The 15,000-nt window shown below is 34.4% G+C and overlaps 1 protein-coding gene across 1 annotated transcript in view; it reads left to right on the forward strand.

The window, feature by feature from the left end:
* Smp_133050 (hypothetical protein) overlaps nt 1-15,000 on the forward strand; it is a gene marked incomplete at both ends in the record, with an annotated part of 46,577 nt that overhangs the window by 23,393 nt on the left and 8,184 nt on the right. The window contains 4 exons of the mRNA XM_018793473.1: nt 734-837; nt 6,227-6,629; nt 8,334-8,554; nt 10,364-10,441. Coding sequence (XP_018647983.1) covers nt 734-837; nt 6,227-6,629; nt 8,334-8,554; nt 10,364-10,441 — 806 coding nt within the window. The remainder of the gene's footprint in view (nt 1-733; nt 838-6,226; nt 6,630-8,333; nt 8,555-10,363; nt 10,442-15,000) is intronic.

Here is a 15,000-nt window from a genome sequence, read left to right on the forward strand (position 1 = left end):
TCAGAACTTTCGTCTTAATTAGAGCGTATACTTTCACAGTATTTGGGCACCGAGTTGATGTAAGACATTAAATAGGAACAATATATTTGTAAAATCTCAGCGAATGAATTTGAAATAAATTCAACGTTTCGCCTGGTAATCTGGTCCAAGTCTCTTACGCACTAATAAATATACCTAGTTTAGACATTTTTATCGCTGATTGGATGACCTATTCAGTATACAGTAAACCGGAGAACCATGTACCTATTTATATTCGATAATTTTGATGTTTGATTATATTTCCTTGAAAAAGCTTGGGCCAGATTTCCAGGTGAAACGTTGGATTTACTTCAAATTCATTCTCTGAGATTTTACAAACATATTATTCCTATTTAATGGTCGTGCATCTATAGAACCTGTTACCCATCAACCTGTTAGGATAAGACAAAAGAACATCAGTACGAAGTTAATGTGAGTTCCTTCTTGTCTATTCTTTATCAGCTTTTTACTCTTCTATACACTATATTGCCTTGCCATTAATATTATTTCGCCACTCGTTATCTTAACTTATCTGTAACTAATATATATCTACACTTTTCCGCCTACTTTGGTAAGCAACTATCCTACATTATACCTTCTTAATGCCTATACTCTGATTGGCAACCTTTACTTCACACTATAGTCAATTCAAGCATTGCATCGAGATATTAATTTTTACTGTCAATATTTTTTTTCGCAAAACTTAATTCTACAGGTTTTTGGCGAAAACAATTAGACCATATATTTGCACATTTAAAACTATACACAAATAATAATTCAGAATTTCGCGCTTCTATTGGTCAACCTAGATTTGGCAAAGTATGTTCAATTTGATTACATGTACTCAGCTAATTTATTTAAACTTATTTATAATCCAATATGTAATCCTTTATTTAGTACGTTTTCATTTCGGTAAGTCTATTTCGACACTTAATAAAACTATTCTAGCAACCATTATAGAGGTGGTCCTACAATAGGCGTATAAATAGCTTCATCAATTGTTCATACTTTATCATGCAGTGAAGTTTTGTTTCTGCTTTCAGAATAAAATTGTTCTTCTGTAGCCTACTTGAAGGTATATGTGGATGGATGAAATAATGGTTAGATCTTCATGTTTAAATTGTTTAGTTGTAAAGAAACAAATCGTATTGGAAGTAATTTATTCACCCACAGATTATGACGATAATTAAATCGCTTCGAAACCTCTTTCATTGTAATGCTTCATAATCTTATTGGAATCCATTAATCAAGTAACACTATTTCATTGGGATTTTATCATTCTGTATAGTTGACTATATGATTTTCTGGGATATATATTCCTTAACTGTTGAGTATGCAATGCGAATACCAGAGCTGTCCTGAACATTTTATTATTCCTCGCATTGTCATCCTCTTCTTCCGACTTTCGCTTAGTGTGTGTTCATGAACGTATATCAGATATCTACATTATACTTAGATTTTAACTGTCTTGAATTTTTATTCTAGTTCTCCACAAATACAAAAGAGAATAACACAATTTACTCATTATTTGATTTGTTGGGTTTATGTGTGAATTACTCTCTCTCTCTTCTCTTTCTATTCCTTCTAATCATTTCGTTAATAATTGTTCTTAGCTATCATAGGTCTTTATCAATACATTCATTGAATCTCCCTACTGGGAATTACTAATGTTGTAATTTCATTGTTTGAATCATATTTGTAATCATAATCTAAGATTATGGATAGAATTTAAAACGAGCTTTTTATTATTTGGATTTCAATTGAAATGAACAACTGATTGTTAACATTGAAGTCTTGAGACTTTTCTATCTTTCACATTTCGTCTTATTTTCAAAACTCAAAAATTAATTAAACCAAATCAATTTATTCTTTGCTAACTAGTTACTAGTTTTCCATGTAATTATTTAAAATTAGCTTGTTCGTTACCTTCAATTTTGATTTTCTTTATTTGACTATTCAGTCACCATGTATATACAGAGATATGTTCGAATCGCCCACATTATACATATTCTTATTGCGAATATGGTCTTTGAAAGAGAATTATTTATATTTGATCCAATATTGAATTACGGATCAGCATATTTATTGCAACCTTCCCCTGTGACTCTTCTAGAGTCACTACCGATCCGAAGCCCGGCTAAAGGAGGAAGGTTGAGAATAGGATTAGCAACCCCATCCCGTAGAAAACTAACTCGCTAAAAAACGCTAACCAGAAAAAATAATTCAAACCATTTAAACTCTGCCCTGGGAGTTGAAGGAAGAAATATGACGCGGAGATTTTTCGGAAGTCACGAGGCCGATGCACCTTCTGACAACCAGAGTAACAATTTGTATAGGTACATGGGACGTCCGAACAATGTGGGACACCAGGAAGACCAGTCAAACAGCAAAGGAAATGAAGAGATACAAATTGGCAGTACTTAGAATCAGCGAAACTAATTGGACACAAGCTGGACAGAAAAAGATATATTCGAAAGAGGTGTTGTTAACCCTGCTCATGAAGAAGAAAATGCTCCACATACACAGGTAGTTGCTCTGATGTTGTTCAAAAAAGCACGAAATGCACTTGTAGAATGGGAATCTCTTGGATCCAGCATCATCAAAGCACCCTTCAAAACATAGCAGGAGGGGATCACAATGAATGTTATCCAATGTTATGCACCCACCAATGATAGCAATGATGACGATAAAGATAAGTTCTATGAGAGGTTGCAATCAAGCAACAAAGTGTTCAGGAAAGGACCTGACAATCCTGATGAAAGATCCAAACGATAAATTTGGATGAAACAACTACTGTTATGAAGATATAAATGGACGACATAGACTAGGAGAGAGAAATGAAAATGGGGAGAGATTTGCAAATCTATGTGCACTCAACAAAATGATTATAAGTGACAAGATTTTCCCCCACCATCGCATACACAAAACGATTTGGACTTCGCAGATGACCTAGCCTTCCTATCTCATACACACGAACAAATACAGACGAAGACAGCAAATGAAGTAGCAGCCTCTGCATCAACAGGCCTCAACATTCATAAAGGAAAAAGCAAGATCCTCAAATACAACACGGATAACACCAACCAACCCAATCACATTTAATGGAGAAACTCTGGAAGATGTAGAAACATTCACGCATCCGGGAAGCATCATTGATGAACAAGGAGGATCTGATGCAGATGTTAAGGCAACGATTGGTAAAGCAAGGTCAGTATTCTTACAGTTGAAGAACATGTGAAACTCGAAACAACTGTCAACTAACTTCAAAGTGAGAATCTTCAATGCGAACGTCAAGACAGTCCTACTGTACGGAGCTGAAACATAGAGAACTACCACAATCATCGTCAAGAAGGTACAAGTATTTATAAACAGTTGTTTACGCAAGATACTCAATATCCGTTGGTCGGATAATATCAGCAACGACCTACTGTGATAGAGAACAAACCAGAATCCAGCTGAAGAGGAAACTAGGAAAAGACACTGGAGGTGGATCGGACATACATTGAGGAAGTCACTAAACTGCATGACGAGGCAAGCAGTAACTTGAAATCGGAAGGGAAGCGGAAGGGAGGAAGGCTAAAGAACACAGTACGCCAGGAAATAGAAGGAGATATGACAAGGATGAATAACAACTTGGAAAAACTGGAAGGGACTGCCTAGGAGGTGGTTGGATGGAGAATATTGGTGTGCAGCCTACGCTCCTCTGCGAGGGGTAACGCGTATGTAAGTAAGTGTTATCCAATGGTAACCGTATGAAGACTAAAGATTTAGAAGTAAGAACAGCGTACTGTTGAAATTATGAACACACTACGTCGGGAATCGGAAGCAGACATCAAAAGAGTTAGTAGTAACTGGGAAGGATTGTCCAGGACAGAGTTGGATGGAGAAGGCTGGTGGGAGACCTTTGTTTCTCCCTGAGGGGTAACAGGTCTCTGTAAAAATGAATGTATGCATATTTATTGCACTACCACGTCTTCTGTCATACAGTCCTCAAATACAACATTTACATGTTTAGTTATTTGTAGATCACGTGAAATTGATTGGTCAATGTATCATCTAGAATTATTTTAATAAAAAATGATTGATACAATGAAAAATTAATAAGTAAAATAAATGCTCTTAGCCTACTGTTTATAGTTACTCCGTATGCATACATCTTTAAAGAATATTATTGAATTGGATCCTTATAAGAAAAAACTTAACTTCACATGATTTTGTTTTTGCTAAAATTAATATTTGAATTGTTTAGTGTGAATTCACATTCTCTTGGTAATGCTTACGTTTATTGTTTATTTGTTTAAAAAAGACCATTGATTATGTGATCTCTAACATACACATCATATTTCATTTTTATCTAGTGATTACCTCATAGTTAAATTAAATTAGTTTGTCGTTCATACATAATGTAGAATATGATACAAATATATATTCATTCTGATTTACATATTTTATATCAGCAAGGTGATGCAGTATATTTATCGGTTGCATATCAGTGTATGTAGAAATTACCATTTCATTTGAAGTGAAAATATAATTTGAAAAGAAACGAATGATGTTTAAAACTTTAAAGTATGGAGGAGCAGCAAATGAAAGTTGGAGTGAAAAATAAAACTAGTATTCAACTCCTTTACTGTTGCCAACTTCGGACTATAATACCCTACATCTTCTGGATTAGATCATAACTATTGTATCAACTCTATTCAGTGATTTAATGTCTCATCAGTATCAAACTAGCGGTGAATGACATCATAATATAATGAATTATATATATTCAATACAAATTTAAATAGTATACTACATGAGTTTGTTCGAGAAGTATTTTAATAACTTAATGTTTTTGTTATTATACGAATTTTATTGAACAAGAATTAACTTCTAGTTGATGAAAGATATAGTTACGCTAAAGCTTGAAATCTCATCGTATAGAAGTGCACTAACTATCCATCTTTTATTGATCATTGTTAATTTTTTTGTCTAAAGGACGGTAATTATATTTTAGCCATTTGTTCTAAGTTACTTCCGTATATATATTCTTTGAACTAATTAAAAAAAAATTATTTAAACTACAAAAATGAATGATTTTATTTTTCATAAAAAAAATAATTCAAATTACTTTAGTGATGTCCGCATATAATTTTATTTTTGGTACCGTAAAGTTCCTGTTATGAAACTCATGATTTTCAATTTTTGTTCAGCAACGTGATAATTTTTAAATTATAAAGTAACTTTAATGTCCAATTAGTATCAGGGTAAAACAATCATTGATAATTATTTCGTCTTGAACAATTGTTATTGTCTGTCAATTTATGATTGATTATCATTGAATTTGAGAATATTTTATTTCCTACACAAGCGAATAATCATTGTTACTTTAGAATTGTATTTTCTTTCATAATTACTCATTTGCTGATCAGTTAAATGACACTTTAATTGTAATACCTTAGCTGATTATTTTATAATAATGATAATTTATTGTATTTATCTACTTTAAACAATCCTTGTATGGGACTCCTCAGCAATGCGCATCCACAACCCTACCAGGGATCAGACGCAGAACCGTCCGATCTCGCCAAGCCTTTAATCTTTTAGCCAGTACACCGGCAACCAGTGGTTCATATGCATGACATCAACCGATTTGAAATATTACCTAATCATCTTCCATTGTTTCAGGGAATATCTGCCTCAATTCTGACACAGCTTCTCACAAGAACTCCTAGAATCATCTCTTAAAATTAATCACAAATGTAAACGTCATAATTTTTAGAATAAAGAGGGTTAATAAATATTATTGAAATCATCAGTTGATTACAGTTAAAAATGTATAATATGGGACACTTGCTCACTTATTTAAAGGTTAAGTACTCGCCATGATACCTAAAGGTCTTGGCTTCAATCCTAGGTGTGATCGTGATTGCATACTCTTGAGTCCTATACTGGGACTGTGTCAATGCTTCCTAGATTTTAATGGTTAGTTGACATTTGTCAGTTCGTTATCTTAATGGCACTCAAAAATCTAAAGTCCCCATTCTATAAATTGTCATCTTAGACTTTCTTCAGTACAAAGTCATTTAACACGTACAAATAATTCCCAGCATAGTCTTAGAAATTTGTGTTAATTAGTTAAGACGTTAGTTTTCAAATATTTATATTGTCTTTTTGCTTTCTTACTATAAATATTATTATTAATTCTGATAATTTTTGTACCAAGCTTTTGTCTGCTGACCTATGTGCACTGGCATCCAATCAGGCAAAAATTACTTTAATCTATTCACTCCCGAATGACAAAAACAATACATCTATAACATTGAATAGGACAGGTTCAAGTAAAATTCCATTGGATTTAGATTACTGTGATAATCATAATAATGACGTGATTCCTCACTTCAATAAATACTCGAATCAAATTAAACCAAACTCTGGTGATTTCAATAATGATAAACATGAAATTGATTTAGATCAGAAATCAGTTGACAGTAGATCAAATAATAAAGAGTCTATCAATTTGTTTACGACAAGGAATGATCATTGTGAATCGTTCCGACCGATCCCAAATCCACGAAGTGTATATAATAACAATAATAACCGATCGCCTTCTAGATCTCCACGTAAAGGTAAGTGTATACATTAGAAAAAATCTAATATAAACGATACTTATTTTATGGATATATTACTTACCTACTTACGCCTGTTACTCCCAATGGAGCATAGGCCGCCGACCAGCTTTCTCCAACCCACTCTATCCTGGGCCTTCCTTTCTAGTTCTATCCATTTTTTGTTCATTATTCTCATGTCCGTCTCTATTTCTCGGCGTAATGTGTCCTTTGACCTTCAGGATTCCATGTGAGGGCTTGTCTTGTGACGCAATTGGGTGATTTCCTCAAAGTGTGCCCAATCCACTTCCAGCGCTTCTTCCTGATTTTTTCCTCCGCTGAAATCTGGTTTGTTCTCTCCCACAGTAACTTGTTGCTGATAGTGTGTGGCCATCGGATTCGAAGTATCTTGCGTAGACAACTGTTAATAAACACTTGTATCTTCTGGATAATGGCTTTCGTAGTTCTCCACGTCTCCGCCCCATACAGTAGAACTGTCTTGACATTTGTATTGAAAATTCTAACCTTGGTTTTGGTTGACAATTGTTTTGAGTTCTAGATGCTTTTCAGTTGTAAATATGCTGCTCTTGCTTTTCCGATCCTCGCCCTCACATCTGCATCTGATCCACCTTATTCATCAATGATGCTGCCCAGATATGTAAAGGTTTCCACATCCTCCAAAGCTTCTCCGTCAAGTGTAATTTGATTGGTGCCGCCTGTAGCTCCTCTGGGGGCTACTGCCGATCCCAAGCCCAGGTAAAGGAGGAGGGTTGGGCATGGGGTTAGCGACCCCATCCCGCAGAAAACCAACTCGCTAAGAAAACGCTAACCAGAAAAAAAATTATTCAAACCATTTTATGGATATATGCAATATACATTATCAATTGTGATCATAGTTGTGCCAAATTCGATCAATTAGAAAGCGGTTCGAAATGTTTACTTTATTGCCATTTACTTAGCGAACAGACAAATCATACAATATTTGTTGATATCTCAGCGTTGCATTCATAACTAATCGTCATACCTCAAGAAACCTAAATTTTTAAGACTTTTAAAAGTTCATAGAAAATGACTAAGTAGTCAAGAAACAATTTGTTCAAAAATCACCTATTACTAAAGAAGAATAATTTTATAATAGTCAACTATAAGGATTTTTAAATGTTTCTACGATGTGTATAGCATATAAGTTAACTTACTATAAATCTTTGTCATATTTTATCTATAAAGATTTAGTTCGTTTGTTCAGCTAAGTTAAAGTTGGCTTGACTTATACATTTTTACCTAATACTTTCCTTGAAGTACAATAGGGACTGGTGTAGGAATATGTTGTAAGAAAGTTAAGTTGCAAACTTAGACTTGAGATCAGTTCATGAAGTCGTCTATTTCTGGACTGAGCCATGTAGGAAAGCACTGACTTCCTGGTTGGATTCTACGCGTTAATTCTGATCAGTGGTTGGAGACCTTTGATGACATACTTTCAAAATTGTTCTTAACAGCTTACGTACATTCTTATTTTTATATTTCTGTTAATATTAAATTTCAGTAGTATTTTAAACTTTAAGTATATATACATCTGTGCCAGACTCCACATTTTTTGAGTGACTGACTGACTAACTAACTTATAGACCATACAATCATGCACATTAAATATCTTATTAAAACCTGTTATATTTTAAACATTTTTAGAAATGTATGCCCTTCTTTGATTTATTTTTTATTACATAGAGGATGACCATCAAAATAAAAACAAAACTAAGTCAATTGAATGGGAAGATGATGATGGTGATGAGGTTGATGCGGAATGTAGACAAAACACACAACCTCCTACTAAATCAATAAGTTCCATAAAAACAAAATCAAATGATAAATCACTGAGTATACAATCTAATCCTAACGTACAATATGGTGAAGTTGGTGTCGCTTTACTACGAAATTCTAAATTATCAGTGTGTCGCATTTTCTTTTTGCTTAAAATTTTATAGTTTCTTGATGATTATTATCTTCGTGGTTATTTACTTGGTATTTTATTAGTTAGTGGGTCTTTCCTTTACAAACGACTGCAATTAAGGAAGTATACATTATCGTAAGTGAGCTTCGGGTCGGATGTTAATTTTATTTCATAATTCAACATATACGAGAATTGTGAATTGGACTATATAGTCTGAATAAACAAAAGACAGTCATTAATTCATACACGAAAACAAATTGATTCGATCGCTTAACCACTACACTTTTAATCTATTAGTAAAATTAGCATCTTATTTCTTCTCTGTTACTATACTTATTAAATTATCGTTACGAACAATTATACTATCAGCTTTCGTCGCAAAAACGTTCAGTATATATTTGCATTGGGAATGATTTCTCTAAAAACAGAACGTTTTGCTGAACCAATCCTTCTTGTTTTACAGTCAAACTGCTAGTGTTCCGAGATCCGTTTTCTCTAGCTGGCCTACCATTCTGCGATGTGTTAAGAACAAAATTCCGCTTTGGACCACATCAATGTGTATCTAAAATTACTTCCTCACGTGGGGCACGTTGCATAGGCCGATCAAAGCGTTCACTCTCGAAACGCATCTCGGAACATTATCCGACTTGGCTTTTAAAAGGAGAATGTAAAAAAATTGCTAGTTCGATACAGGAGCATTTAATTAACTGTGGGCACATCGCTCCAAAGGACTCTTCTTTTAAAGTAATCTACAGAGTCAAAGGAACTTGGTCGAAGGGGGGGGACGAATCAATATTTTATGCACTACTGAGGCATTTTAACAATCCACGAACTCAAGCCTGAACTTTGCGTGCACAAACGATTTGTCCAACCTTTCATCCTTCCTTGGCCCTAATTCCCTTAATGGGTATGTTTCTGGGTTTTTTTTCTGCCTGTTTTTCTGCACTTTCACTTGATAATTATCGAGTTTTTTTAATTACTGTTTTGCATTTTAAACTCTAATCAGTTATTATTACTACTTTATACTAGTTTTCTTGATTATTATTCAGTCTATTATTATGACCTTTGTGTTTGTCGCTTTTCTTCATATCTGTCAATTGGACTATTATCTGACCCATGATTTATTTTCTTCCTTACCCCTTGATTAGTACGTAACCTCATTTGTTATTTATTCTCGAATCAATTTATGATGCAGTCTTTCCTAGCCTCCTATAGACATATATTTTCCATATAACTATATATACGAATGTACAGCCTAAGTAAATGATTTCGTCGAAAGAAAAAGAATTTTTATTACGTTACTGCCATAATATGCTTTATTATATTGTTGTTCAGATACAGAAAACAAGTTTCACGGTCTACTGTTTGACATCTTTAAAAGGCAATGAAAATTTCCATTTTCTTAGTAAATTTTTAATTTATTCTCTTGCATAGTCTATTTAATACTGGCAAGTAAAGAAGGCTTCAAGGCAATCTAACCTGATTTTATATATTAAAGCCAGTGACCTTGACATTAACAACAATGTACTAGTGTAAATTCAAATGTAAATCAAGCTGCTTTTTTCAACTTCATTTACTATTTTGGTTTTACCGGCTATCTGTTGACGCAGTAACTAAAAACAGATCACTGATTTCCATCAAGAGACCAATCATCAACAGGATACCGATGTTCATCTCTAGTTGACGTACATTTACAATAAAAAATAGGGATAACTCATTGCGTTTTATCCCTTTTTCTATACAATTAATTTATTTTTCAAAAATACCTTGCTGGTTAATATTTCTTATACCTCGTCTCTGTTCATAGACTTCAGATCTTAATTTGTTCTACACGTTAAGTCAACCGAGATTAGATATTCATGAAGTTAAACGTCTTCTTAATGAAGTGAGTATTTTATTTACAATATATAATATCAATTTAATTTAATTTAAAATGAGATTTATCATTGATAATTCAGAAATTATAACAATAAAAAATTTAATATCCAATGTTCCAAGTGATGATATAGATATTTATGTTCCATGTTTTTACTAACAAAAAATTACAAACGTTTAACCAATCATTGGTAGTAAATCAACCATTATTTATGCTGGTAGATTTTCATCAATATGATTTAGTCTTATGATGAATAATTTAGTAAGAAAAACAATTAAAATTCACATTGGCACACATTTTAACATAATCAAGTATGTTTTACCTAATCTTTTGTTTAATATTAAATTAGTGTACGGGTTTTAGGGTTTAAATTTGAGCAGAAACGGACAAGCAACAATGTGTATTCTCTTCATCATTTAATATATTTTGGTTTTAGGGTAATTCTAAAATGTATTGTAACAACTCAGAAATGTCAGTTTATGAATTAGAAGGTTTATATCTTCCTGTTGGTGATATTCAGTAGTGAATTAGTTATTCTCCGTTGATGTGTAAACTTTTTTAATAGATCTATGTGATAGACGAAGACTGTCGCTCATTCTGGAGCACATGCTTAGATTCAGATCATGCTCTAGTGCGAGCACGTATCTGTCTGCGTCTTACTGGACGTAGGAAAGACGCTGCAGGGAAACCTCTTAGGGTTCTACTTAATGATAGGCAAGCTAAGAATATATTTCAAGAACAACTAGAAAAACAGATAGGCAGACATGTAAGTAGTGCCCACCCCGAGACAGCCTGGAATGACATCCGAAAATCTGTGGAAACAGCAGTGATATCTGCTAGTACGGTAAACTATAAAGTTAGGGAGAAACACTGGATCTCAGCAGCATCTACCGCACTGATAGATGCTCGAAAACTCATCATATATGGCTCTGAACATAACAAGAAGCGGAGTCAACTTAAGCGCAGGCTAACAAGAAACCTACGCAACGATCGCGAACAGTGGTGGGTAGTGAAAGCAAGAGAGATGTAAAAGGCAGCAGCAATAGGTAACATTAGACAACTGTTCAGACTTGTCAAGGAAATCGGTATTAGGAATCCAACTGTCAGCGAAAATATCCCGGAAAAAGATGGATATATTATTCATTCTCAATCCAAGAGATTGAACCGATGGGTAGAACAATTTAGAGTTCGATTCAACTAGCCTTCAGCCACACTTCGGTTTCCCACGATCCCCAGTCGACCTGAATGTTAAGTTAATGTAAGTCTCCCAACTCTTTACGAAGTTAAAAAAGCTATAGGAAATCTGAAGCGATGGAGAGCGGCAGGCCCTGACAGGTTTACCCCTGAGATTTTTAAGGTTGGCGGTCCAGCACTAGTATCAAGATTGACTGAGGTCTTAGGTAGAATCTGGGAACTGGACGTAATTCCATCTGACTAGTCCCAATCACTGATTGTGCCAGTCTATAAGAAAGGACAAAAGTCCTCTTGTGACAATCACAGAGGAATCAGTCTGACTAATATAGTGTCTAAAATATTAGCTTCAATAATATTTCGACGCCTAACTAAAGCTCGTGAAGAGCAAACTAGAGAAAACCAGGCTGGTTTTCGACCTGGACGTGGTTGTATAGACCAGATATTCGCTCTACGTCAGGTCTTAGGACATAGAAACAAATTCAGACGTCCCACAATCGTAATATTTCTTGACCTTAAGGCGACATTTGACTCTGTTGATGGTGAGGTTCTGTGGCAGTGTTTGTCACTGAAAGGAGTACCAAAAAAGTATATTAACCTCATAAAGGCTCTCTACTCGAACGCAAATGGTCGAGTTAGAGCTTATGGCGAACTCATCAGAATTGACTACCTCAAGTGGTGTTCGTCAGGGCTGTCCACTCTTTCCATTCTTATTTAACTTTATCGTAGATGTGCTTTTAGAAATAACACTTTCCCCATCCAAATTCAGAGGAGTTGAAATTCTACCAGGAGACTCACTTGTTGACTTTGAATACGCCGATCACAAAATTTTGCTCAGTATTGGGTTGCATTGGCACCTGAACTAATGATAGGGAGTGAAGTAGTTGAGCGTGTTGACCGCTTCACTTATCTTGGGAGTCTCATCAGCCTTTTTGGTCTGGTGTGTGACGAAATCTCAGCACGGATACAGAAGGTTCGTCTAGCTTTCGTCAACTTCAGTCATTTATGGTGTACACGAGATATCCGTCTAGCAACCAAAGGACGAGTTTACTGTGCAGCAGTTCGTTCCGTCCTACTTTATGGCAGTGAAACATGGCCGGTAAGAGTAGAGGATATTCGTAGGTTACTAGTTTTCGATTATAGGTGTCTTCGAAGCATTGCTCGTATATCCTGGGACCACTGAGTAAGTAATGCAGTTGTTAGGAAACGCGTACTAGGTAAGGATGGCAAATCGATTGATGAAGTAATGAAACTTCATCAGTTGAGATGGCTGGGACATGTGTTACGTATGCCCAATCAGTGACTGCACCGACGTGCGATGTTTTATGGTGTAGGAGTAGGTTGGAAAGAAGCTAGGGGCGGCCAGACCAAAAACGTGCCACAAATCCATGAAGCCACTGACAATTGGAATGAGCCATGTTGGTAGGTGTAGACTACTTGGTTGGGATTCGCGAGATGATAACAACCGATGGTTAGAGACGTTGAAATGACATGGCTCAAAATCGTTTGCAATGACGAAGATCCATCCACTTTTTGTGTTTTCTCGAATTCTAATCTTCTGAATTCTTCATGTCCCTTTCTTTTTTCTCTTTCCAAATTTATTTCACTGGATTATACTCCTTGAATAACATCTTCAAACCCAAGTCTTTCCGATTACTGCTTATACTCCTACTACTTCTACCACTATGGGATTTGAATTGACCACTACATCTCTGTGCTAATGTGGTATGGCAAGTCGAACTGCTGTACGTACGTACGAAGTTCTACGTTGTGACTGACTGATTGATTGACTAGTATGTAATAGATGTTCGTATTTACTAGTTCATCATATTGTGTTTAAAAGTAGAATGCAGGGAGTGTGCTTCAGGTCTCGTTAACTGATCGTACCTACATCCTACTGTTGATATTTCTCACTCTGACTCCAGTTTCATCCCCAATCACTTCAAATGTAGGTGTCTCATTCTCTAGACTAAGTTCATAACTAGTCAAAATGTTATAAAATTGGTCATTCATTTGAGGTTTCTTTTTCTCGTCGTTAATATTTAGAGCTGAGTTTATTATTCTCTGTTGGCAATATCCATATTTATTGCATAAATGCTTTCATAATATTTCATCAACGACTGATTTTAGTTTAACAACCATGGTAAACAACGAAGCGCTTGATAGTTGTTTCATCCCGAATATGGGACTCCTTAGTTGTGCACGACCCGACTGGGGATCGAAATTAGGGCTTTTAGGTCTTGTGGCGAGCACTTAACCTTAAGACCATTGACCCAGCACCTAATGTTTTATATATTTAACTTTAGCAATTCACGATATTATGTAATTATTATTGATTGTCCATTTATGAGATTTGTCCCATACACAACATGGTTGAACCTTCAGCTGATCACAGCTTCTCACCAGGACCAAGATAGTTACCTTTAGAATTTAGTCACTAGTAATCATAAGTTGATTCTTCATTGTGATTCTAACTTGAATTACTCAGGTGTAACTTATTTGTCAACTGCAGTTTTATATCTTCAGTTATGATCCAAACATTCTTTATGTGATAGCTTATGATACTGTCATTCAGATGATGAGACGAAATTAGATTTTACTGTCTTCAAACATTTAACCTAATCACTGGAGGTTGATTGATTAAATTACTGATTCTGAATTATATTATTGCCAATATAGAATTTAAGATAAGTTTTAATGATATACTGAAAGTATGTTATTAAATATATGTACAGTCCAAATAAATTATAGTTCTTGAATGGACTTTAAGTCTCCGAGCTTAGAAAAAATGTTAGTGAATCTTTCTATAAAGCATCTGTTGTAAGTATACAAATAGTTGTTTTGAATGCTTAAATATAAACATGTCTCGTTTTTGCTTATTTTATGAAAAAGAAAGCTATTGAAATAAAGTTTATTTACAGTAAATATCAGACAACAGAAGCAGTTCTTAGATTTGCTGATAAGTTGGTCTTTAGGTATTTAATAAAAACAAATAACAATCAAAATTATCTGTAAATAGATAAGGGTCACAAACAATACCATCAATTTAATCAAGTTCAACTTATCATAGTTTAATGTAATTATTCATATTTTAAACATTCACTTTTACTCGAAGAATGTAAGACAATTATTTTTACTGTTTTCTTTCTTACTGGTTTTTTCTGCTAATAATCAACTTGACCGTTTTTTTTTTATCAGATTGTCCAAAGATGATGTGCTTTTTTTCGAAAAAGTACATATTTCTCTTTATTTTTAAATTTGTGTTGAGTTCATTTTCGTAGTAAATTAAGCGTACGTTTATTTAACTTAAAGCACACGATAAACTCAATATGAAAATATCTTTAATTCACCTACTTTAGGCAAGTAGTCGTTTATTA

The sequence above is a fragment of the Schistosoma mansoni genome, chromosome 1 (genome assembly GCF_000237925.1).
Source record: "Schistosoma mansoni strain Puerto Rico chromosome 1, complete genome".
Lineage (NCBI taxonomy): Eukaryota > Metazoa > Platyhelminthes > Trematoda > Strigeidida > Schistosomatidae > Schistosoma > Schistosoma mansoni.